The sequence below is a fragment of the Rhinatrema bivittatum genome, chromosome 4, assembly GCF_901001135.1.
Source record: "Rhinatrema bivittatum chromosome 4, aRhiBiv1.1, whole genome shotgun sequence".
NCBI classification, from domain to species: domain Eukaryota; kingdom Metazoa; phylum Chordata; class Amphibia; order Gymnophiona; family Rhinatrematidae; genus Rhinatrema; species Rhinatrema bivittatum.
Window position 1 is genome coordinate 228554910 of NC_042618.1, and position 27193 is coordinate 228582102.

General features: G+C 45.2%; 1 protein-coding gene and 1 long non-coding RNA gene across 7 annotated transcripts in view; both read left to right on the forward strand.

The window, feature by feature from the left end:
• USP18 (ubiquitin specific peptidase 18) overlaps positions 1-15483 on the forward strand; it is a 50110-nt gene extending 34627 nt beyond the window's left edge. For 4 of the 6 annotated variants that reach the window (XM_029599817.1, XM_029599816.1, XM_029599820.1 and 1 more), the window contains 4 exons: positions 10136-10306; positions 11932-12063; positions 14167-14216; positions 14725-15483. In XM_029599817.1, coding sequence (XP_029455677.1) covers positions 10136-10306; positions 11932-12063; positions 14167-14216; positions 14725-14773 — 402 coding nt within the window. In that variant the 3' untranslated portion in view covers positions 14774-15483. Of the gene's footprint in view, positions 1-10135; positions 10307-11701; positions 11843-11931; positions 12064-14166; positions 14217-14724 lie in introns of those variants that run through there. The other 2 variants (XM_029599819.1, XR_003856424.1) reach the window with 2 other exon arrangements.
• A 5765-nt stretch (positions 15484-21248) lies between these two features.
• On the forward strand, positions 21249-25203 carry LOC115090570. Its single transcript, XR_003856425.1, has 3 exons — positions 21249-22721; positions 23549-23621; positions 24822-25203. It is a non-coding gene; the product is annotated as an uncharacterized LOC115090570 (long non-coding RNA).
• Positions 25204-27193: the final 1990 nt, after the last annotated feature.

Sequence of the window (27193 nt, forward strand, 5' to 3'; positions counted from 1 at the left end):
ATTGGAAATAGGACGGAAGTTGGTGAGCTCTCTGGGGTCTAGGTTTGGTTTCTTAAGAAGGGGTTTGAGGGTGGTGAGTTTTAGAGAGACTGGGCAGATTCCTTGTGATAAGGAGCAGTTTATAATATCTGCCAAAGGCTTGGAGATAGTGTCTGGAACCGATAAGAGTAGTTTTGTAGGGATGTGGTCGGAAGGGTGGGTAGATGGTTTCAGTCTCTTTGGTAGGGACTCGATCTCCAAGGAGGACGTAGGTTCGAAGGAGTCGAGGTTAGCTCCAGTATAGGATGAGGTGGCGAAAGGGATCGGCGATGAAGCAGTCGTACTGGTGGGGAGGAGTGTTAGGAGGTTGGAGATTTTTTTCTGAAAGAAGGTTACGAGTTCGTTGGCCTTAGTTTGTGCTTGGTCGTCAGGGATGGCCGAGGCGGTGCGTTTCGTGAGTTCGGAGACGTAAGAAAACAGGGCCTTGGCATCGAATCAGAGGTCGTGAATTCTGCGGGCGTAAAAGTCTCTTTTTGTTCGTAAGATGGAGCAGTGGAGGGAGGATTTGTAGGCGGACAATGTGATAGGGCATGGGGCCTTGCACCATTTGCATTCCTTGTGTCTGAGGTGTTGCTTCAGCTGCTGAAGTTCAGGGGAGAACCAAGGTTGTTTTCTTTTCAGGGCCGGGTTGATTTTTTTGACTGATGGAGGGCATAATTTGTTGGCTATCGATTCTGTGATGTTGTGCCAGGAGAATAAGGCTGAGTTAGGGTTTGAAACATCAAGGTTAAGAAGTTCTTTGGATAGGTGTTCACTGAGGATATCTGGGGCACACGGTTTCCTGAAGTAGATGGTAGATTGGGGGGGGGGGGAGGTCGGACTTTCTTTCATCGTGAGGGTGGTGGATATCAACGAGTGGTCTGACCAGGGGACTGGGATGCAGTCAGGAGAGATAGTGTGCGATAGGCCGGAGTTTATGAAAATAAGGTCTAGGGTATGGCCAGCTTTATGGGTGGGCTTGTTAATGATTTGTTTAAAGCCCATGGCCATGAGGGAAATGAGAAAGGCTTCACAGTTGGAGGAGGGTGGCGTTGAGTCTACGTGGAGGTTGAAATCCCCCAGGATCATAGCAGGGGAGTTCCATGTTTATGTATTTTGCTATGGATTCTATGAGGGGGGAGGCATCTGTGTCTAGTAGCCCTGGGGGGGCATATATGAGCATGATTTGAAGCTGATTGGATTTGAAGAGGCCTAATTCAAGTTTAGAAGCCGTCTTGACAGGCTGTAGAGTTAGCCTAAGCTCTTTTTTGGCGGCTAGAAGAAGGCCGCCTCCTCATTTTTTTTGTCTAGGAAGTGAGAAAATATCGTATAGATGTTTTGGTAGTTGATTTATCAGGGCTATGTCCAAGAGTTTGATCCAGGTTTCCATGATAGCACAAATGTCTGGCTTTGAGTCTAGAAGATAATCATTGAGGATGTGAGTTTTCTTTGTGAGTGATTGTGCGTTGAAGAGTGTTAGTGAGAATAGCGTGAGTCCCAAGAGTTGAGTGAAGGGGGAAGCCATGATGGGAATGAGGGTTCTAGTTGAGTGGTTTGGGGACTGCGAGGGTGATTTTCTAGGAAAGAGGTGACTGTGATATAGGATGGGGATTGGGTAGGCTTGTGTCATCCTTCTCGTGTTGTGGAACCTGTGGGGGGAGGGTGGGATGAATTTGTAGCTCCGGCGTGGGGGCTGCGGATGTGGGCAGCTTAGGTAGCTGTGGGGGAGAGAGAAACGGGGGGGCTGATCTGGAAGGGGTGGTGCAGGGATACGGGGAATAGAAGACCAGATGTGGGAGGCACAATCACAGGTGCTGGCAAGAAGCTTAAACTCAGTTGCTGGCTTGTAACTGTGCTTATCTTGCTGGGCTGTAGTATTACCTTACCAAAGGAGTCTGGGATGCGGGAGGTAGGTTGAGGAGGAGGCTGCAGTATAGCTGAGATTAGGTCTGGCTGGAAGACTTCAAGGTGGGTGTTTGCTGAGAGGTTTCACCAGGGGTTAACCACCCGCTCTGGTTCGCACAAAGGGGCAGGACCCTTTGTCGCGCTCCTTAGGCGCGCGACGCCTTGCACCATTGTCTGCCCTTTAAAGGGCTCGGGTTGCGCCTTTGACGATGTCGGGTGGTGGGCGGGACTTACCGCCAGTCCTTGGAGGGCGCATTGGGCCGGGTCGGAGCGCGGGCCACAGGCCTCTGTAAGATCCACAGCCCCTGACCCCGGTGGGTCAGCGCCGATCGTGCAGGGCTGGCTGGCCGGGAAAGGGCTGGCCTTGCGCCATCGTCTGCCCTTTAATGGGCTCGGGTTGCACCTTTGACGATGTTGGGTGGTGGGTGGGGCTTACCACCGGTCCTTGGAGGGTGCGTTGGGTCGGGTCGGAGCGCGGGCCGCAGGCCTCAGGGGAGGCCTCTGTAAGATCCACAGCCCCTAACCCCGGTGGGTCCGCGCTGATCGCGCAGGGCTGACCGGCCGGGAAAGGGACCCTCAAGGAATCCTGGGAGAAGGAAGGAGCCCCTCACCAGAATATAAGAACTCAGGGCCTAGAAGGGTTAAACAGGCCGCAGGAAGCAGTCAAGAAGCCTGCTATGTGTGATGTTTCTCTGCTATCTGAACCTTAAGATGATCTGTATCATTTGTTTGTTTTGCTTTGCATTTCGTTTTCCACTGTAACTAAATTGCAGAAAAGAAAACAGCCGGACTCTGCCTCCTTATACCTTTTAGCTGTTTCCTAAGCCACTAACATCAAGTTACCACATATGGTAATAGCAGTGGGATTTCTTGCCTAAGCAGGAAGTACAGGCAGGAGCCCATAACTGCAGTAGCAGAAAGGAAAAAAAAATGCAGCTTTTTTTTTTTCTCTGGGGCCTCCCAGTTCCATTCACCCATCTGAAGCTACAACAAGCCAAGAAGATAGCCTGCCTGTACAGTCAGGGTTCAAGCAGTGAGTGAGGGTCGGACAGGCCAGCAGTTTCTTTTTTTTTTTTTGTTTTCCCTGACCTTTCCCCAGAGAGATATCCAGTTTAGAGGCAGCTTGGAAAGCAGGGAAGATGGAGTAAGTAAACCAGATCCTCACTACAAGGCAGCAACAACTACAGAGCTCCCTACAAACCCAAATTGAACAGCAGCAGTCACTGAGAGAACAGATGATGCAGCAGCAGCATACGGTGCTAACCCAGATAGCACAGGTAGTGCAAACCACCGTAACCAATCCACTTCCCTTGTCACTGACACTAGTTAAGATGACCCCAGTAGACGATCCTGATGGTTTCCTGAAAAACTTTGAACACGCAGCTCAACTGGCAGGTTGGGCAGAGGAAAGGTGGACTACCTATCTGGCGAATCTACTCACTGGGAGTAGTCAAGATGCCTTCAAAACCATCAATCCGAAAGGCAGGCCACCTTTCTAGAGAGAGCAGGACTCACCACAGAAGCCTCCCAACAGCTGGGGAAAACCTAAGGAAGCTATACCAAATACTCAAAGATATTGCTTCAAAGTGTCCACCCGGAAGGGAAGTCTAGAGTGGAGGTAGCCAAAGCGGTACTGCTGGAACAGTTCCTAGATAGCCTAGAATGGCTTATGCGGCAGTGGGTCTGCCAGTACTCAAACCTTACACTTAAAAAGGTGCTGGAAGTAGCAGATGCCTAGTACCAGGTCCAGATCATGCCTGAGTCACCACGGTTCCCAGAGAAGCCACTTGACCTGGGTAGAGAATGACGGAGCTCTAAGAGCCAGAGGCCCCGATAACCAGTAGTGCAGATCCAGTCGTACTTTTTACCTCAACCGCAACCCTCAGCTGGACTGCCATGTTTCAGGTGTGGAGAAAGGAGCCATTTTGCCAGAGACTGTTCCTGCAGGGAAAATGAAACAATGGACATTAATGCTGTGGCCCCGCACTTTTGTAATTTCGAGGATGTCTCTGTTATGTTTCACAGCTTGCAAGCAGGCCCCCACAAGCTGTGGCACTCACCCCAATACCCATACCTGGGAACTTTTGACTCCCAGTCACCCTGAGATTAACATAGATTAGCTGGGGGGGTGGGGCAATTGCACAGTGGGACCGGATGCTCACAAATTTGCTTTCATAAACACTCTTAGATGTTCGCACTTACTTTCACTGCTCATTCTCTCACATTCTCATATGCCCATTTATACCTTTACTTATGCCATTCTCCCACCAACACACACACACTCACTCATGTCTCTCCCTCTTCCATACACACATGCCCACTCACTTTCACACCCATGCTCACTTGCACTCAGCTCTCTCCTACTCACCTACATACACTCTCAGATCTTTCCTTCCTACACAAATACACACTCACTCACTCTCACAGACATGCTCATTCATTCTCTCTCCCACCCTTTCAAAACACACTAGCAACAGCAGACTCTAACTTGGGCTCCTGGAGCAGCAGCAGCCTCTTCCTTCTACTCATGTGCTGCGGAAGTGGATGCCTCCTGTTTTTTACTCCTCATTTGATGCACAGGCAGGAAATCGCAATGTTGATTGGCCAAGGGAAACAGGATGGGGAGAGCAAGTGGCTGGATACAGGAAACAGGCTGTGCAGGAGCAGGTGGTGTCACGAGGAAGCGAAGTTAAGAGTTAAAAAGGTCCGGAGATGGTAGAAATCACTGTCAAGTTCCTCAGTTTTCAGCCGCACAAGACCAATAACATTCCTTTCTTCTTTCCGGGTCCAAGCAGATTGGTTTTGCTGCAGTACCCGAAGATTTCCGGTATTGGCCCGGAAATTCTTTTAGAATTCCGGAGTCTCTGAGCCAAATCCAGAGAGTTCTCAGGTATGCCAATGCCGCCGAACACCCTGGACCATCCTCCATGGCAAATGCCACCAACTTCCCTGTGCACAGCTGGACACCGCCAGAACCGCCACTGCCAGTACATCTCCATAGGTGTGGGTGCACCTGCCCTCCTTGCCTTTGAAGAGCCTGCTGCAAGTTTATAAAAAGGCCTTTCCAACATTTCTACCTCACGTCAGCAATGGGTCACCTACATTCCAGAGTAGTATGAGTTGCTGCTTCTCCTGTGTTCCTGAGCCTAGCCTGCCTCATCTCTCCAGCCTAGTCTTATCCAGCACCTGCCTTCCTTCATGCTCCCTACACCTGCCCTTGGACTAACTTCTGGATTCGACCCTAGCCTGGACATTGACAATTCTTGCCTTCCACCTGCCACTAGCCTGGATATTGACCCTACTTGCTTGCTGCCTGTCACTGACCCTAGCTTGGACATTGATCCTTCTTGCCTGCCACCTGCCTCTGACCCTAGCCTGACTCTGGACCTATGCTCCCAGTGTTTCCTAAGAGACTCTCGCCTAAGTCCTGCTGACCACCGGAACCCAAGGACTCAACCCAAGGTGAAAGGGTTCGGTATAGGTGATACTCAATCTGCTATATGCCCACTTCAGCTTGTACAAACTCCTGCAGCACGGCTACTTTCCAGCCGCAGACTACATGATCACATATCTCCAGTTCTCTTTCAGTTACATTGGTTACCAATTAAATGTTTTTATTATGAATATTTCTATGTAAGCCACCTTGTGTTAGGATTCATAGGTTAGTGGACCCTTGGCCCGAGGTAAGAGATTGTACCACCCACGGGGAGGAGCCCCACTGAGCCTCACTGTCGGGAGGTGGGGTCTGAACAATAGATGATACAGCCCAGTGAGTGTAGGAAGAGCAGGAGACTGGGGTGTGGATGCTGTTGCCAGAATAGGTCCCCCTAGTGGTGGAGTGCTGACAGACCCCGGGGAGCGGGGTATGCAGGCAGAGTATGGAGGAAAGCTTACGAGGGCGACCCCTAGGGGTGGAGCCACAGAGAGAGTCAGAACGGGAGATATGACGTAGGCTTGCCCAAGACATGGGAAGCCCAAGGGTCTCTGGCAGTGCAAGAGGACACTACCCCGAGGAGCGGGGGAGTGCGGTACAGTCTCAGAGATAGGCAGGACACTACCCCGAGGAGCAGGGAGCGTAATGTAGTAACTGTAGTATATGAGGAGTTGCCCCGAAAAGCGAGGAATCGTGGCACAGTCCCAAGTTCAACAATGCGCTGTCCCGAGGAGCAGGGGCGCAGCTTAGTCACAAGCGGTGGCAGTGGCCCGCGGAGCGGGGTACACCAGCGCTGGTCTCCACGAAGCAGAGTAGTGAGGCAGTGGCCCGCAGGGAGGGGTACACCTACGTTGGTCTCTACAAAGTAGAGTTGTACGACAATGGTCCGCAGAGCGGGATACACCGAAGTAGAGTCTCTCGGGAAGAGTAGTTCCCGAGAGAGCAGGAGAAGGGAAGAAGGCAGACAGCGTCCGAGGCGAAGGGCCCTTCGCGGAGCAGATAGCCAGAGACAGGAGCAGGGCCCCTGAGGAGCGGGTACCCCAGAGTGTCTCATGCCAGGAGAAGTATCTTGGTTCAAAAGTAACTGGTTCAAATCTTTTTTGGAGGACAGATCATACAAGGTCAGGATAAATAACAAAGAGTCTCGTGCCATCAAATCTAAAAGGGGAGTTCCGCAAGGTTCATCCCTCTCCCCGACTCTCTTCAATATATATCTTCTCCCTCTCTGCCAATTACTCACCAACCTCAAGCTTATACACTTCCTATATGCGGATGACATACAAATCCTCATCCCTATAGAGGACACACTACACAAAGCCATGTCACACTGGAGTAAATGTCTCGCAGCTATCAACAACCTTCTCACCAGCCTCAACCTAGTCTTAAACACAAACAAAACTGAAATCCTCATTATAGCACCGGAAAACTATGTCCCATCCACTCCTCCGAACGCCAACCAAAGTCCGGATACCTTTTCTCAACAAGTAAAGGACCTGGGAGTCATCTTAGACGGTGGATTCAGCTTCAACAAATTCGTCAATAACACAACAAAAGAATGTTTCTTTAAACTACAAACCTTAAAGAAACTAAAACCACTCCTTCTGTACAGAGATTTCCGCATGGTTCTACAAGCCATCATACTCCCAAAACTGGACTACTGTAACTCTCTCCTCCTTGGCCTACCAGCTTGCACCACAAAACCACTTCAGATGGTCCTGAATGCCTCGGCAAGAATTCTCTCAAATGCCAAAAAAAGAGACCATATCACCCCAATCCTGCATCATCTACACTGGCTCCCGATAAAATACAGGATCCAATTCAAGTCCTTAATGATGATACATAAGGCCTTACATAATATCGCTCCACTCAATTTAACATTTCAAATTCAGCTACACACATCAGTGAAACCAACTAGAAGCGCATATCAGTACAGACTAACCACACAACAGGCGAAATCCTCCCTGAGGAAACGTGCTCTATCCACAGCGGGCCCTTCTCTCTGGAACTCGCTCCCTCCGGACCTTCGCCTTGAACCGTGCCACGCTACATTTAAAAAGAAACTTAAGACTTGGTTGTTCGAACAAGCTTTCCCATAGAACTAATGAGCAAGAAAAAAGGCATTTCATATCCTCCGTATCTTCCCCAGCTTATATCTCTCTGAAGAAATTAACACGAAACTGTACTTAAGCATATGCAACACTATATTTTATCCTGTTACCAGATTCTATCAAGTTCAATGTTATTTACTTACTTATGTACTTATTAACCTGCCTTTTAGTTATTAACTGGTTAACCATATTATATACCTTTTCTCAAATTAACTATTTTATGTTTATTTATGTTTATTTATGTTTTCTCAAATTAACTATGTTCAATGTAAACCGCTAAATGTTCAATGTAAACCGCTAAATGAAGCGATAGTTACGGTTCATTAGCGATAGTTTTGGTTCCTTGTAAACCGGGGTGATATGTATACTATACAGGAACCCCGGTATATAAATTCTTTAAATAAATAAATAAATAAAGTAGGAACCAGGAACCAGCGTCCGTAGTGAGAACAGCAGGATTCAGCAAGGAGGGAACTCGTTGCCAAGTCGATTAGAGTCAGGCCCCAATAGTGCTTAAGAGTCCATGGCTAGTGATGTCATCGAAGGGAGACGCCCCTGCGGTTCCCACCCTGACGTCTTTAAGGGAGGGCCATGGAGCGTGCACACATGCCTAGGAAGGCCCGGGAGAGACATGGCGGTTGACGACATCCTCACCACCCTGGGGAGTGCTGGAACGGAGCCTAGAAGATGTGGTAGGCCTGATTGACAAACTGAAGAGTAGTAAATCACCTGGACCGGATGGTATATACCCCAGAGTTCTGAAGGAACTAAAAAATGAAATTTCAGACCTATTAGTAAAAATTTGTAACCTATCATTAAAATCATCCTTTGTACCTGAAGACTGGAGGATAGCAAATGTAACCCCAATATTTAAAAAGGGCTCCTGGAGCGATCCGGGAAACTACAGACCGGTTAGCCTGACTTCAGTGCCAGGAAAAATAGTGGAAAGTGTTCTAAACATCAAAATCACAGAACATATAGAAAGACATGGTTTAATGGAACAAAGTCAGCATGGCTTTACCCAGGGCAAGTCTCGCCTCACAAATCTGCTTCACTTTTTTGAAGGAGTTAATAAACATGTGGATAAAGGTGAACCGGTAGATATAGTATACTTGGATTTTCAGAAGGCGTTTGACAAAGTTCCTCATGAGAGGCTTCTAGGAAAAGTAAAAAGTCATGGGATAGGTGGCGATGTCCTTTCGTGGATTGCAAACTGGCTAAAAGACAGGAAACAGAGTAGGATTAAATGGACAATTTTCTCAGTGGAAGGGAGCAGGCAGTGGAGTGCCTCAGGGATCTGTATTAGGAACCTTACTTTTCAATATATTTATAAATGATCTGGAAAGAAATACGAAAAGTGAGATAATCAAATCTGCAGATGACACAAAATTGTTCAGAGTAGTTAAATCACAAGCAGATTGTGATAAATTGCAGGAAGACCTTGTGAGATTGGAAAATTGGGCATCCAAATGGCAGATGAAATTTAATGTGGATAAATGCAAGGTGATGCATATAGGGAAAAATAACCCATGCTATAATTACACAATGTTGGGTTCCATATTAGGTGCTACAACCCAAGAAAGAGATCTAGGTGTCATAGTGGATAACACATTGAAATCATCGGTTCAGTTTGCTGCGACAGTCAAAAAAGCAAACAGAATGTTGGGAATTATTAGAGAGGGAATGGTGAATAAAATGGAAAATGTCATAATGCCTCTGTATCGCTCCATGGTGAGACCGCACCTTGAATACTGTGTACAATTTTGGTCGCCGCATCTCAAAAAAGATATAATTGCGATGGAGAAGGTACAGAGAAGGGCTACCAAAATGATAAGGGGAATGGAACAGCTCCCCTATGAGGAAAGACTAAAGAGGTTAGGACTTTTCAGCTTGGAGAAGAGACGACTGAGGGGGGATATGATAGAGATGTTTAAAATCATGAGAGGTCTAGAACGGGTAGATGTGAATCGGTTATTTACTCTTTCGGATAGTAGAAAGACTAGGGGGCACTCCATGAAGTTAGCATGGGGCACATTTAAAACTAATCGGAGAAAGTTCTTTTTTACTCAACTGCTTTTCTGTGCACTTTCCCGGTGCCGGAAGAAATTAAGGTCGGTGCTAATTTCTGAAAGTAAAATGTGCGGCTTGGCTGCACATTTTACTTTCTGTATCCCGCTCGCATACCTAATAGGGCCATCAACATGCATTTGCATGTTGAGGGCACTATTAGGTGCCGCAGGTTGGACGCGCGTTTTCCTCCCCTTACTGAATAAGGGGTAAGGGAAAACGCGCGTCCAGTAGCAGGCTGTACTGTATCGGCCTGTTAGTGAATAGCGTGGGAATAACTAATAGGGCCATCAACATGCATTTGCATGTTGCGTGCGCTGTTAGTTTCGGGGGGGGCTTAGACGCGCGTTTTCGATATGCTATTACCCCTTACTGAATAAGTGGTAAAGCTAGCACGTCGAAAACGCGCGTCCAAACGCGGGTTAACAGTGCGCTCCACCGGAGCGCACTGTACTATATCGGCCTGTCAGTAAGTAAGAAGGATGGTGTCTTGGGACTAATACCAGAGCATGCTTTGCAAGCCATAGGCTTGAAGTCCCTGGTGCAGATGCTCACCTTTAATTTAACATTCACACAAGAGAGTTATTTTTGTTTTGCTTTGCAGGGCATAAGGCTAAAATCCCTGCCACAAATACTTACCTTGCACATAAAGCGTATCACCTCACGGAACTCTCCATGGGCCCAAAAGATCAGCTGCACCCTTCCCTTCCCTAAGAACCTAGATCTGAGTGAAGTCCTAGAGTCAGAATGCATTCACTTGAAACCTGAGGAACAGGTAGGACCTTTGCATGCATGCAAATGCAGTCTTTTTTCCCTGATTCATTGTCTCCTCTGTGTAACAGTTGTTTCTCTGGGTACTCTAACAAACAGAACAGGAATGTGAAATTGGTTGGGACTATGGTCAAATGACAACTCAATAGTCTGATCCCACTGTAACACCTTAGTCAGTTGACTTAGCCTCATGATAATGTGATCTCCAGAAGTAATAATGCCACTAGGGAGTGGTGTAAAGGAAGATGAAGAATCATAGTAGTTTACTGTTATTCCTTCCTTTGTAATTGTAATTAGAGTTATTGGTTACACAAGAAATAAACACTGAAGAATGCCTTAAGGGGCTGTCAAAATTTGCAGATTTCGATACAATGAGGTCAATATTCAGGCAAGTTACAGCTAAAACATTCAAAAATATAGAATTTAAGCAAAATAAAAGCATTAACCATACTCTAAACATATATGACACACACAGTACCATAACAACAACCAAATAACAAAACATCCATCCAAACAATAACAATCAATTATTTCATTTGCAAACAGTGGAACAATCATTAATATCACATTTAAAACAGGCTGAACTAAATCAACCCTGCTTAGATTTGAGCCTATGAGCACCAGTTCACAGAAATATAAGTGGCACATTTCTGAGCTGCCTTTTGGCATTTTCTGAATAAAAAGAAAGAACCTGTTAAATTTATTTTCATATGTATGGAAATATATTGCACTCATTTGAGGCTTGTTTTATCCTCTCCCCTTAGCTTTTGGACTCTAGAAAAAAATATCTGGCAACTTGTATGTTGCCAAATAGCAATTATCATAAAAGACTATAAAAAAGATAAATAAAGGAAGAGGAGTCATCATAGACGTTCCAATAATGTCTTCTGTTCTGCCTGCAAGGGGTTATTCACCCAGATAACGGCCCCTTTTTATTCACCTCCTGGATCCCTCAGAACCATATTTTCAGTTAAGCTACCGTGCATCACTTGGTCGATATGTGTGATGCTGACAACCCTTAGTACATTACAGTACTTCTACTGAATATTGTCATGTCTAGCGGTGGAAAAATATTTGAAAAGGTTTGGTGCCAGCCAAAAGTTTTAGAGACCAGGGAAACTAAAGAAAACCCCCCATTTTTGTGTTGTGCTTTATGTTGCGGGGTTTTTTGTATGGGGTTAGGGTTTTTGGGGGGGGGGGGTTGGCTTATTTTGATCATTTTTGCTCTATTTTTTTGCATGGGTGGAGGAGGGGAGTATTTATGTGATGATTTTTTTTTTTTTTGCTTTAATGAGCATTCCCAGTCTCCCCCTCCCTATCTAATATCTCTACCTCTGGTGGCCCAGAAGCATCGCTGCCTCCCTTGGCCCCTGACACTGATCTTTCCTCTCCTTTTTAGAGCTGTGCAGACATCCCTTCCCCTCCAGCAGCATGATTTCAGCTGCTGCAGCATTTCCTTCCCTGGCCAGCCTTTGCAAGCACAAGGATTGACATTTCAGTGGCCAAGGTGACTGGGAGCCTGGGATTTTTCCCACCCATGGTAAATGTCTGTAGGTAACCCCTGACTAATATCTCCCAGGCTAATTATGAAAAGGTTTGTCTTAGTGTTATGTGAACTGTGTCTTTCAGACAGACTGCCTGTACAAGCTCTTTGCGGTCATCGCCCATTCAGGAACTGCCAGTTTTGGTCACTACTGTGCCTATATCAGGAATTTTAAGGACAAGAAATGGTATTGTTTCAATGACTCCAGTGTCTGCAAGGTGAGACCCTCATATTCCCTGGAAACCCTTCACCATTTCTACTCTTGGATTTCTCCTGCCATTCTTCCTTCAGTCAACAGCCACAAAGGTTAACATAGCCCCAAGCTCGGCTTTAGGGTAGATTCTGTTTTTTACATACCTGAAGGAAGAGGTCATGCTCTAAATATTTTACAGACCTCCCTTCAGCTCCACATGTATGAAACAAAACAGGATTATCAGCTGTGGCACTGTGCCATTAGGGATGACCAGGGAAGACCTGCACTCTGTCCTCCCTCTGCTTTCACTGGGTGAGAGTGAAGGTTGAAATGTGTGATTTCTCACAGCACATTCACACTGCAAATCATTGTATGGAATATAAAATTGTCGTATAAACTAATTGAATAATTAAGTGCCAGGTATCCTTGTATGTAAAGTACAGGTTAGTTATTTTCAACAACTGATAGCCCAGGGAAGAGAATAGGCACTTTACAGGCCAGGCAGCATGAGCCTTCCATGCCTCTGCATCTAGACGTTTAAATGCTGCTGGTCAAAAGATATCCTCTTCTATCTTCTCAAGCCAGAACTTGCAAATGTGACCTACAGATCTATGCCTGTTATGCCAGGTGTGAACGTGGTGCAGGCAAAATTGTGTCCAGCTATTTGGAGGAGGCATAATATTGCACGGAGAAATATCTATACAACCACTTGGGCAGATTTTCAAAGGGTTACGCGTGCCGGGCCTATTTTCAAAAGGCCCGGTGGCGCGTGTAAAGCCCCAGGACGCTTGTAAGTTCCGGGGCTTGAAAAAATGGGCGGGGCGTGGCCAGAGGCCTCTGCAAGGCCGCTGGGCCAGAGGATTGCGCGCCGGGCAGGACAGGTAGGGGAAGGTGGGGGGTGAAGGTGGGGGGGGGGAGGGAACGGGAAAGCCAACTGGTCTCCCCGAGGGCTCGGAGCGAGCAAGGTGCACTAGTGTGCACCCCCTTGCGCGCACCAACCCCTGATTTTATAACATGTGCGCGGCTGCACGCGCATGTTATAAAATCGGGTGTACATTTTAAAATCTGCCCCACTATATTTAAGGATTTTGCACTCTGCAAAAAATTCAGTAGGCCTTACTCATTGTAATGAGACCAACTCTTCTATTTAGAAGGGGGACAGGTAAAGCTAGATCACTTTTCTGAAAAGAGGTTCATAAAAAAAAAAAGCAGTACTCTTGGCTAAAATGGGCTGCTGCTGCTGCCGCCTTTAAAATGCAATGATTTGCTATAGCAATGCTTCTCAATCTTTATTTTGTGACAGATTTTTAAGTTTGCTTGATCCTTGTGGCAATACTGATCTAAATTTCACAAATCCTTGCCCATCCCAATCCTCGCCCACACGACCTTGTTTCTTCACTCCCTCCTCACACCCAGCCACACAATGATCCTCTGTCACTCTCTCTTTTTCCTGACCCATCCACTTCACAATCCTCTTTTGTGCCAGGGCTCAAAATATGTATAATGTAGAGTATTGTGTTTTTTAAAATTTACTTTTGTTGAGTGCTGACCCTTTAAGATCTGATGGGGTGATGGTGAATGACAGTGGTCTTCTTGGCACAGTTGGCTGCAGCTGGAGTGAGCCACTGTGTTGATACTGGGCAGGGGGAGGCAGAATGATGTTGGGCTGTGAGGCCCCTGGGAAATGGGCCACACTGATGGCATTGATATAAGCAAAGGGGGAGCAATTATCCTCTCCCCTCAACTCCTCTGCTTGATCCTATATCATGTCGTCCCCCCCAATGTTTCTTTCTGTAATCCCCCTCCTCTGGCAGGGGATGCTGCATATATTAATGGTACCTTTAAAGGACTTTTAATATGGTAGAGTAGAAGTATAAATAGTCATCGTGTTTAAGAAATTTATGATATAGTTCCCTGTGCTTATATGGTATGACTTTAGTAGATCTGATGTGTGTTGAGAGAGCCATTGTTCTCGTTAATGTTACAGTATTCGCATGTGTATCAGGGTCTGGTAAAACAATGAAAAAAAAATATATGTCCTGTGGGGCTGGATGTGGGGTGGAAGGTGTTTCTTGCCATGCTGCTGTCTGAAAGCTTAACCATCCGTACCCTGTCTCTGATATTTCAGGTTTCATGGGATGACATAAAATGCACTTTTGGAAACTTTTCCTTCCACTGGTAAGCAGACGTTTGTTGTTCCTTGTGAATGTTGCTCTTTGGAGAGGGGCAGTTCAGAAGGAGCCCAATTTACTAGGAATCTGATTAGTTCAAGGGAGAATGGGGGGGGGGGGGTGTCTCTCTTTTTTGTTCCCCCTGTTTTCCTCTCCTCTTTTCAGTTATTACTGACCTGTCCTTGGTTAAGTAGCTATGCAACCACATTGGTACTCCTACCAAGTATTCTATTAAGTGGGGCTAGTATCTGCATCCCCTCCATAGTCTCCAACCCCCCCCCCCCCCAAACAAAAACCATCAGAAGTGATTGATGCAGGTGGAATTTTCAGGATAAATCACTGGAGCATCAATACTGTGATTAGAATTAGAAACAGTTTGCAGAATGTTCTTCACTTTTTAAATGTTCATGAGGTTAGAACTATGCTAGGAATGTGATTATAAAATATTTCTTTATTGCTCAAAAAGTGGATTTTTTTTTTTTACACTTTATTTTTACAAATTCCTTTTGTCTTAGGGGTGAAACTGCCTACTTACTAGTCTACAGGAAAGCGGAGTCTCTGTAGAGGAATCCATATCTCTCTGAAACAAGAAGCCTCATGAGTTCCTGAGAAGAAACATTACTCCATTTTAAACCAGTTAAAGTTTACACAGAGAGAGTAACATACATACTGTAGTTATTTAGTAAATGATGGCAGAAAAAGACCATCCAGTCTGCCCAGTTATGTTGTGTATCCTGACAAGGATACACCCCAGCTGCCAGCCATAGTGTGACCTTCTACAAGGGCAGTTTTGTTTTTTATTTGTCATCTTCTTTACTATTGCACCACCATGGTTAGATGAACATACAAGATCCCCTCATAGTTCCCTCCAGCACCCACTTCTCCCATGCCTAATTACAAAGCTCTGTATTATTCTAAGTAATCAGCAATATTAGTGAGGCCATTGCTCAAACATTTGGCCTCCTAGGTCCCCTGCCAAACAGGCCCAGCAATGTGAGCCTGCATTTCCACTAGGCAGGAGTTCAGGATGATAACAGAACTTGTAGCCTACCAAACAGACCAAGCTGGTAGTCTATTCTGCCATTGCATCCTATTAGACAAACTCAACTACATGAATGCCTTCTTACCGCTCGGCTTCCTAACATTTCATGTTCACCACTTTACCATAACTTCTGGCAGGGCCCAACACTTAGGGGTAGATTTAAAAAAAAAGCACGATCGCGTACTTTTGTTTGCGTAGCAGGCACAAACAAAAGTACGCTGGATTTTATAAGATACGCGCGTAGCCACGCGTATCTTATAAAATCCTGGATCGGCGCGCGCAAGGCTGCCGATTTTGGGCAGCCTTGCGCGCGCCGAGTCACGCAGCCTGCCTCCATTCCCTCCGAGGCCGCTCCGAAATCGGAGCGGCCTCGGAGGGAACTTTCTTTCGCCCTCCCCTCACCTTCCCCTACCTAACCCACCCCCCCCAGCCCTATCTAAACCCCCCCCCCAACCTTTATCCATGGATTTACGCCTCCCGGAGGGAGACGTAAATGCACGTGCGCCAGCGGGCTGCTGGCGCGCCGAGACCCGACCCGAGGGTGGTTCCGGGGGCGCGGCCATGCCCCCGGAACGCCCCGGGCCGAAACCCCGCCCCCGGGCCCCCCCCCCGAAACGCCACGTCCCGCCCCCAAAACGCCGCGTCGTTCTGCCCCGCCCCTGACACGCCCCCTTCTAAAAACCCGGGGACTTACGCGCGTCCTGGGGCTCTGCGCGCGCCGGCAGCCTATGCAAAATAGGCGCGCAAGGGCCCTGCTCGCGTAAATCCGGGCGGATTTACGCGAGCAGGGCTTTGAAAATCCGCACCGGTTTATTGTTGAATCAGGCAAGTGCAGCACTATGAACACTAGGTTATACTTTCTGCTCTCCTGACTTTAGCAACTTTAAAGATCCCCTGTGCTTGTCCATGCCCTCTTAAACTCCATTACTGTTTTAGCTATCATCATCTCCACTGGTAGCACTGGTAAAAAAAAAAAAAAAAAAAAGTAACAGATCAGGGTCAGCAGCAGCTTCTACCTTCCATGACATCTGCAGTGAGGAAAGCAAGTGAGTTCAAAAAGGTTCTGGTTCGGTGACCTATCAGAAATTCACCATTGCCCAGGAATACATTCCACGATCCTACCACCCTTTAAGTGAAAATATATTGTACGTTTCTGTTCAGTTTATCCTCTTTAAACCTCATGTTATGACCCCTTCTTCTAGAATTTCTGTTCCCTCGAAACAGGTCTGCTTCTTATGCAAAACAACCCCCCCCAGTGACATCAGAATAAAAAATAGAAACCTTATCTTTTAAACCACTAAACTCTTATCCCAGTACCTTTAGTTAAAACTCTAGAACACCCCGTAAACCTGTATCTCACTTGATTACATTGTCAATGCCCATGCCTATATATATTATGTATGTTATGTGATTACATTAGTCATTATTTAAGTCATGCCATTATATGTATGTTATGTTGTAAACCGTTGTGATCTTTATTTGGTACAATGGTATATAAAATAAATAAATAAGAACAAAAGATATGCCATACTGGGTCAGACCGAGGGTCCATCAAGCCCAGTATCCTGTTTCCAACAGTGACCAATCCAAGTCACAAGTACCTGGCAAGTACCCAAACATTAGATGGATCATAAGCTACTATTGCTTATTAATTACCGTCATAGCTGTTTTTGTATTTATCCTCTAGAAACTTATCCAAGCCTTTTTTAAACCCATTTACACTAACTGCTGTAACCACATCCTCTAGCAATGAATTCCAGAGCTTAACTATGCGGTGAGTGAAAAAGAATATTCTTTGACTTGTTTTAAACGAGCTACTTCCTAACTTCATGAAGTGTCCCCTGGTCCTTCTATTATCTGAGAGAGTAAATAACCAATTTACATGAACTTGTTCAAGTTCTTTCATGATTTTGTAGACTTCAGTCATATCCCCCCTCAGTTGTCTCTTCTCCAAACTGAACAGCCCTAACTTCTTTAGCCTTTCCTCATAAGACAGCCGTTCCATGCCCCTTGGAGGTATTTGAATGTCTCATCATATCTCTTCTGCCTCAGTCTAAAACTATGACAGACCAACTATATCAAAGAAATCGCCACAAAATTCAGCTATCTAATAAGTGAATCAACAAAAATCAAGAGAAAACTCTATCGCTGATAAAAAAAATGATAATTTAGGATGTATAATGCTGTTTTTATCTAGTTTTTAGAAAAAATATTTTAACACCTACACTGAGTGGAGTTAATTTTTTATCAAACTCAACGCTAGGTTCAAACAATATATATTAGTGGAGTTGGAGGGAGGTTTCATATACTGTGTAGGTGTCCCCGCACCACTACTTAGTGGTTATAATCATCAACCAGCCTCCTCCTCCATGATATATTTTTTTAAAAGCTTTTGTTTGTTTATATACACAAGTCCCGCTAACCTCAGACTCTTCCGTGGCTTGATGATCAGTAAATTTATATACAGAATAAATGCTGTGTAAGCTATAAGGCTAAAAGTCAATTTTTAAAGAGGGTAAAAATCAGACTTCCCAAGTGTGTTGGTATGTGGTGTCCAACCTCATCATTAGAGGCTGGACACCGGGTTGCGCGCACAAATCTACGCCCGCACTAGGTTCGAAAATCTGGCCCAAAGTATCCTAAAATGATCCAAGGTGTCAACAGTTTTTAAAATTTTATATCTCTCTCTCTCACCACTTCTCAGCCAGCCAGCCCTAGTGTTTAGCTGTTTGTCTCTTCTCTCCCAGCCCACTGTACTTCTCTTACCCTCCGAAGCAGTCTGTGTCCCAGAGACTTCCTCTTCCCAAGCCTTCAGCAGGAGGAAAAAGCTGCAGTGCTTTTCAAAAAAAGCACAACTCCTGTCAGAAAGAGGAGAACGTGGCTGCAAAGAAGAGGTTAAAGCAGAAAGGAGACACTAAAAAATTTGTTAGATGCTAGGGATGTGCATTCATTTCAAATCAATTAAAGAGGACATTTTCATTTGGGTTCATTTCCCCAAAATGAATACATTGAAACCTTGAAAAATTTCAGGTTATAATTTGTTTGGGAAAATTCCATGCGTTGTTTGCTAGTGCATGGTATTTGCTGAAATGAATAACCAAAAAAAGCCAATGAAATGAAAAGAACAAATAAAAAATTATCCAAAAATGAAAACAGATGAACCGAACCAAAAATATTTCCCTGACTCTTGCCGAGGGCCATAACTTTTCTCAAAAGGAACTTAATTTCATTCTGAAGCTTCCAAGGAAATTTAACCACTAAGGTCTGGCCAGACCTTCCCTCCCCCCATAAAGTTTAAAACAGAAAAATTAAACTACTAGGAGAGATGTGAAGCTATTTTGAAATGCTGGCGATTCTCTGCATTTGGGTTACTGGAAGGCCCTACCAGAAGAGATGGTGAGGATGAAAATAGTAAACAAATTTAAAAAGGCATAGGATAAATACTGTGGATCCCTAAAGGCTAGAGCATGGAAATGAAGAAAAGGGGTCATGGGGGTAACCTGCATGGAGCAGCAGATACTACCATTAACCAATTAAAGGTGAATTTTAAAAGCCCAGTGTGCATTAATTAGGGGAATCGAGAATAAGTCAGGCTCACGCACACCGACCGTATTTTAAAAAGTACCCAGATGCGTACGTAAATGCAGTGACACGCACACATCCAAATTTTTCAAAAAGAGGCAAAACATGTCAAGGCTTGGCCAAGAGATGCTCACATAAATACTTATACGCTCCAGCACACTCCAATGTCCCCTGCCATGTATTTTTACTTCTACTATGAATGGCATGTAAGTTATAAAAGAAAATGGCTGAGCCATTTTGGAGCGGTTTTAAAAGGTCTGGGGTAACTGGAGGGATTACAGATTATCATACCAGGGGAGTCTGAAGGACCTAGCTGTTAACTGGGTGAACTGGTGGATGAACTGGTAATGGTGTTGGAGCGCGCTCCTTTTCAAATCCCCTGACTTGCACAGTAGAAGAGGGATTTGCACACCCATCCACACACCCACTTAAAATTTGGCGCATATGTGCTTGCACAAGGCTATTTTATATGTGCGCAAGTTATAAAATAGCCGCATCTGAATTATCAAAGCTGCTCACCTCATAAAAATGTTGCTAGTAGTATTGCTACCCTTAACATAAGGCTTGGGGGTAACCTGCATTGAGTGGCAGTTACTACCATAATAAATTTGCGGGGCAGACTGAATGAACCATTTGGTCTTTTTCTGCCACTATGTTACTATGTCAGGATCTACCATATTCCTTTTTGGTGGTGACTGGCACCCTTCTTTTTCAAATTGTTGGTGCACCTGCACTACTGTACTTTAACCTCTGAAATCATGCTATCCGGGACCACCTTGTGAAAGGTGAGTGTTTCAGGCTTCCTTAACTCTGAACACTGTCGAATGTAGCTGGTTGTTTCTGATACAAGATATAGTACTCTTGATCCCATCAAAAAGGCTCGAAGTACATTATGGTGCTGTATGTGCATAAAAAGGAATGTGATATTGGCCCTGTATAGGTCTCTGGTGAAACCTCATTTGGAATAATCGTTTAAATTCTGGAGACTGCACCTTCAAAAGGATATAAACAGGATGGAGTCAGCCCAGAGGGTGGCTACTAAATTGGTTAGTGGTCTTCATTCTAAAGCATATGGGGACAGACTTAAAGATCTAAACATGAATACCCTAGAGGAAAGGCGAGAAAGAGATATTTAAATATCATGTGATAACTGCACGTAATACCAACTGCATCGTGGTGGTACATTGCAAATTAGGGGAAGGGGAGGAGTGTGGGCGGAGTTATGTCCCTGCAGTGCTGCGGGCGATGCGGCCGGCTGCACAATTTCTCCCCCAACCCTTTTTTTCGCACAGCTCCTCATTCTGCTATAAATATTAGAAATAAATGGTACTCTTATAGTAGCCAAAAATCCACAACAAACAAACAAACAATGATTTGGCTCAGAAAAGAACTCTATGGGGCGGATTTTCAGAGCCCTGCTCGCCTAAATCCGCCCAAAACCGGGCGGATTTAGGCGAGCAGGGCCCTGCGCGCCGGTGAGCCTATTTTACATAGGCTCACCGGCGCGCGAAGAGCCCCGGGACTCGCGTAAGTCCCGGGGTTCTCCAAGGGGGCGTGTCGGGGGCGTGTCGAGGGGCGGGCCCGAACCGCGTGGCGTTTAGGGGGCGTGCCGGGAGCGTTTCGGGGGCAGACCCGGAGGCGTGGTTACGGCCTGGGGTGGCCCGGAGGTGTGGCCGCGCCCTCCGGACCCGCCCCCAGGTCGCGTCCCGGCGCGCAGGAGGCCCGCTGACGCGCGGGGATTTACGCCTCCCAGAGGGAGGCGTAAATCCCCCGACAAAGGTAAGGGGGGGGGCTTAGACAGGGCCGGGTGGGTGGGTTAGGTAGGGGAAGGGAGGGGAAGGTGAGGGGAGGGCAAAAGGAAGTTCCCTCCGAGGCCGCTCCGATTTCGGAGCGGCCTCGGAGGGAACGGGGGTAGACTGCGCGGCTCGGCACGCGCCGGCTATACAGAATTGATAGCCTTGCGCGCGCCGATCCAGGATTTTAGTGGATACGCGCGGCTCCGCGCGTATCTACTAAAATCCAGCGTACTTTTGCTTGCGCCTGATGCGCCAGCAAAAGTAGGCCTATTCGCATAGTTTGAAAATCTACCCCTAAATGTGTTCTCTAGCAACCGTCATACATGGCCACAGTGAGCTGGGTGGCTTATATGTGCAAGCTCGTAAAGCTACTGGGCTTGAATAATCATAGGTTGCAGAGAATTCTCTGCTAGAGAACACATATAGAGTTCTTTTCTGAGCCAAATCATTGTTTGTTTATAAATATAAATATAGCAGAATGATGAATCTAGGCCTAAGGAGGGTCATTTTCGTAGCGTATCACACGCGAAAAGTCCCTTTTCGCGTGCGATAACTAGCTCGGGGCGGAGTCGGCCCCAGAAGAGGAGGAGTTGGGGCAGAAAGATCGCTGGCTGCGAAAAGGTAAGAACCCTTTTCACTCCAGTAGTGCGCCCAATAGCGGACGCAAAAGCTGGCAGCAATCGCACCGTGGAGGTGCGATCGCTGCCGGCTTTCGCAGGCCCGCCCCCTGCTTCGCCCCCCTCCATTAGCGCCGGGATTCTGAATACAGACATCCACATTCATTTCCATGTGAAAATATAGAACCATTAACTTGGGTGGATCTATTTGAAGCAATCTAAATTCTGAGCCAGTCTCAGTGTTAAAGGAAAAACATATACGTATGGATGCACGTTTCTAATAAATTCATAATTAACAACTTAGCACAGAATTAAATATAGTCATCTGAGGAAGTATGTGCGTGAAACGGCATAGATACAGGAACCAAAAAAATAGTCCAAGCCCTTCTTATGTTAGTGTCAATATTTTTTTATTATTTTCATCAAAATTATTGCCTGTTTTGGAATCTGAATGCCTTGAACTAGCTCTTTTTTCTTTGTAATAGTTTTTATTGCACATGAACCTTTTTTTTTAATTGTGCCAAAAAGATTGATGCAAGAGGATAAGAAAGATACATGGGGTTTTAATAAACATTCTGATGCAAGCTGAGATCATGCACTAGAAAGAGATGTGAAAATCTGATCAACACTTATTTATGTTAATAATTAAAGAGACAAAAATTGAAATGAAAAAAAAATATATATATATGTGACAGCTAGAAGTAGCAGGATATAAGATTTTTAAATAATGGATATTTATTGTTGAAACTGATGAAAATTTCAGTAAGAAACAAACATTAGTGAGATTAATTTAAAACTTTTTGTGCTTATTTCCTTTTTTATTATGTGCTGGGGTGGTCCTGTTTTTCTTTCTATTGAATTATGGTAACTGGAGGAATTCAAATTACATATTTTAGCATGTGATACTTTTTCTTCAAGCACAAAATGTAGTTATGCCATATTTATTAAGCAGGCAAAAATCTGTAGAAAAGAAAAACAAATAAATCTTCTAGTTAAGAACAACTAGATAACCACAAAATTCAGTATCTACAATATAAGGTCTAATCCTAGAAAGCAAATTATATTTATTAGGCAATAAAAAGAATCAGATTGTTCTAATTGTTAGCTTTTAAAAGTTGAAAAGTGTGGTGTGTTTGAAAAAAAATTTTATTCATTGAATTGGAAGTCAAAATAAAAAGACCATGGATGTGAATCAATACATAAAAAACACATCTGAAAAGTTAAATACCTTAACTTCTGGATTTTTTTTTTTTAAGTTTTTGAATAGTTTTGTAAAGAAGGAATATACTGCAAATGAATGTACTGAATATACAGAAGTGATGAAATAGATTTGCTGCTTCGTTTTTAAAATTTGGTTGTGCATTAAAACAGGTATGCGAAATAGGAAGGAGCCAATTTAACCATGATGCACCAGCAACCATGTCAAATATTCTATCTATGTGATGTTATATTACTACTATTTATATATTGAATAGGTATGTAATCTACCAGGATATATTTTTCAAATGGAAAATAGAAATAAAAGAATGTATGCAAGGATTTGTTTTTATTGTTTCATCTAATTTAAACCATAAGGATCTATAACGAGCTGAGGCACACTATGACATAGCTAAACATTTACGGTTGCCTTCTCGTTGGTAGCAGTCGAAGAACGTGGTGTGTATAATTTGTTCCAAAATCCCCCCCCCCCCCTTCTCTCAAATAATCCCAGCATGCGGGCAGGTTCAAGGCAGTCTGCTGCCTGCGGGGAGGTATCAGATGGCACTTCTTCCCCCTCGCTCCCCCCCCACCCCCAATCATTGAGGGCCAAGCGGTGGGATCCCCTTAGGTTCTGGCCCCTTCAATGATATGAAATGCTGCAGAAGGGGGAAAGCAGGAGTCCCAAGTTCCCAGAAGAGTGGCAGACAGAGTGTCAGTAATAATATTTCTAGGAAGCACACTTCCAGGAACCCCACAACCTGCCTCCGACATTTCCCCAGCATTTGCCACCTGAAGTGGGAGATGAGTGAATGGTTGTGGGGGGGGGGGGGGGTTCTGAAAATGGTGGACTCGCTTCAGGTCGGTATTATGTGCCTTAGGTATACTTTACAGTCTTGTACCCCTTCCTTCCCAACCCTCACCACACACAATTAAAAATTGTACAATTAGAATAGCAGATTTTACATAAAAATTACATTTATAGGGCCTGATTTTCAAAAGCATTTAGACGCTTAAAAATGGGTTTTACTTGTGTAAATGTTCTTTACCTGTATAAGTGAACTTTTGAACATTACTATAATATATGCCTTTGTATTGTCCATAGGATTTACCAACATGAGTGCAATTTACGTTGGATAAACGGCTTTTGAAAATTGCTACAACAGTTGCATTTACACGTATAAATCTTTTTGAAAATTACCTCATTATCTTAAGTAAAAATAACACAGCAATATGTATATTGTTCTTACATGCACTGTTATAATGCCAACCAGAAGTCGCTGCAAAAAAGCCACTTGGAACCCATATGGTATTAGGCGTATTGTAAAGTGGGTTCAATATGGGCTTGGCCCTCAGAAAGCCATGAGTAAACTGAATTACAATTACAATATAGTAAACTTCCAATACCAAAACAGCACTGAGGGGCGGATTTTAAAAGCCCTGCTCGCGTAAATCCGCCCGGATTTACGCGAGCAGGGCCTTGCGCGCCTATTTTCCATAGGCCCGCTGGCGCGCGCAGAGCCCCGGGACTCACGTAAGTCCCGGGGTTTTTCGAGGGGGGGCATGTCGAGGGCAGGGCCAATCGGCGCGGCGTTTCGGGGGCGGGATGCAGTGTTTCGGGGGCGGGCCCGGGGGCGTGGTTTCGGGCCGGGGCGGTCCGGGGGCGTGGCCGCGCCCTCCGGAACCGCCCCCGGATCGCGTCTCCGCGAGCCAGCAGCCGCTGGCGCGCGTGGATTTACGTCTCCCTCCGGGAGGCGTAAATCCAGGGATAAAGGTAGAGGGGGGGTTTAGATAGGGCCGGTCGGGTGGGTTAGGTAGAGGAAGGGAGGGGAAGGTGAGGGGAGGGCGAAAGGGAGTTCCCTCCGAGGCCGCTACGATTTCGGAGCGGCCTCGGAGGGAATGGAGACAGGCTGCGCGGCTTGGCGCGCGCCGGCTGCCAAAATCGGCAGCCTTGCGTGTGCCGATCCAGGATTTTAGCAGATACGCGCGGCTACGCGCGTATCTGCTAAAATCCAGCGTACTTTTGTTTGCGCCTGGTGCGCCAACAAAAGTACGCGCTCGCGGTTTTTTATAAAATCTACCCCTAAATGTCATCACTCAAACAGTAACAACCCTAACTATGAAAAAGCAACACTGAAAATATTACATCAGGCCCTAAAACACCGTATATTAGGAAAACAGAACAAGCCAAGCTGCTATAGATTTCTACACAGAAACTACACGCCAGCAGAATACCTCACCTCAGTCACACATGCAGAACACAGACAGACCCTCACAAAATACAGAATAAACAGACTTTAAAGTATAAACAGAAACGTTCAGACATAACCTGGAGCGGAAACTGCAAGAAGCCAGATGTTCTTTCTTCGTTGCAGCAGGAGCCGCCGATGTCTTTCCTCCATCCCGCAGCCAGGAGGCCGCAGATGCTGTCCCCATGCACCCCGGAGGTCGCCAACATCCTCTACGTCCCAGCGCGGCATGGAGCCACTCTTGCCAGGACTCTCTCGCAACCTGAGTTTTTTTTTCTCTCTCCTAGATTTTGTTTTGTGTTTTTTTAAACAGATGTGTTTTAAAAATTCTGATTTTTTTGCTTAATTCTGGATCCAAAGATTTTTGTTTTTTGCTTTTAAAAGGCCTATTTTTTTAGCTCTAATGTTCGATAATTGTTTACTGTTCATGATTCTCTGACATTGTGTTCTGTTTGTGTGTCATTATATGTTGTACGTGTTATATTGTGTACAGATGAAGACAGAGTTTACTGAGTATAGAAAAGTGCAGTGAATAAACAATAGCTTCTGACATTTAAGTGAAGCAGTCACTGCTGACGTTTTATGGGCAAAATGTTTTAAAGAATGTTCTAGAGTATAATATGCTAAGGGATGATAATTGAATTTTTTTCTTCCTCCTTTTTCCCTGTTAACTTTTGTTTAAATTCAGTCACAATCCATGAACTTGCAAGTAAGGAGGTACTGTGGGGTGTTTTTTTGTTTTCTTTTTCTTCCCCTTTTCCTCCTTCCACTTTTTGGGGTTTATGTACAGTTTGAATGAATGAATGAATGAGCATCTGGGTTGCTTTTGTCTGAATATTGTGTGTTACTTTATAGGAAAATGGGGAAACAAAGAAGGGATTAGACATTATGTAGTTGTTTCTGTGAACTATGACAAAGTCAATATTGGATATCCATATGAATAGTGTATATAGGGATTATTACATACAAGAAGTTATTGATGTTTATTCTAGAGTTTCTTATTTACTTAATTTCGGTTTTTATTCATCTCATATCAGGTAATAATCCATAAACACAAACATCTGAATTAGTGGTGAGAGTGCAGAGGCTGTACTTTGAGACAGCTTCCAGAGTGCTGTGCCGTGACAATTGTGTTGTTATTACGTGTGTTTTAGTGGATCCCTGGGTGCTGTGGAGATGACCACACCCACGGGGAAGAGCCCCGTGAGGAGCCACAGCACTGGGCTAGACTCTTATACACAAAACACCGGAATTGAACTCTTTTATTATACAGCTTGAAGTAGCCACCAGGTGGCAGTGGTGAGTTGTAGTCTCAGGGACCTCGGCAGAGGGAGCCCTTCTCTCCTAGATGACGTCAGGAGGTTCCGCACAAAGAGTTACTGTGGATGAGACAGATGAGAGATTAGCGTACTCACTTGGTGTTAGCTGTTATGAATGTGATTCCACCAGATAGTTGTCCTAGGTACAGGCACTGAGGCAGGGAGAGCAGGCCCTCGAGGAGCGAGATAGAACAGAGGGCCCCTGAGGAGCGGGTACCCAAGTTAGTAGTAAACCCCGAAGGGCAGAAGGAAAGCTTCCTGCAGAGAAGCAGCAGAGTAGCGAAGACAGAAACAGTTCGAGTCTATTCGAGCCTTTGCCAACTCGAGAAGTAGATATACCCGGATTGGTGTGACGTCAGATGAGGGAACGCCCTCGAGGTTCGCGCCACTGGGCGTTCTTAGACATGGGTTGCGCGCGCACCCTAGCAGGTACCTGGGAGGAGCAATGGCGTACAGCTGCACTATAGCCGTTCCGGGGACTCCAGAGAAGTCTGCTTGACAATGCTGCAGTAGCCATCTTGCCCAGGTAAGTGGGAGGAGCCAAGATAGGGGTGCAATAAGCGGGGCAAAGCCGTCGAAGACCGATGGAAGCAACAAATTGTACACATCATTTGTCATTGACCTCATTTGCCACAGAAGACATCTTGAATTTGTCATTTTATGGCCTGAAGTGCTCAGAATTTCCTTATTCCATTGGGGTGGTGTTACTTAGACACTGTTTTTAAGTAATTTGTATATCTCTTTAAAATGTAATAACTGATTATCATGATGAAATATGATTATTATACACTTAGCTAATAACTAGTCACACGGTTACTTGCAGATGCTACTATTTTGATTTACACATTAATGATATGGTCTGAATTGATACAGTTTTATTGCTCCATAATTGCTGTTCTCTGTGTTAATGGTTCAGATAGTAATTTTTTTGTAGAAAGAACGAGAATAGATTTTTGAAACAGGAAATTTTTGTTGTTATTTTTTGCACCACTAGGGGGTGGGAGAGTATGTACTACACCTGAGTTTAACTGTTCCAGATACCTAAAAGATAAAACAGGCCGATACAGTAAAGTGAGGCCACAGTTACCCTGCTTCTAACCCGCTTTCTACTCATAATTTGGCCGCATTAGTCCAACCCGCGATTCACTATCCCTTTTAACCCATCCTTACCGCTTCTTTAAA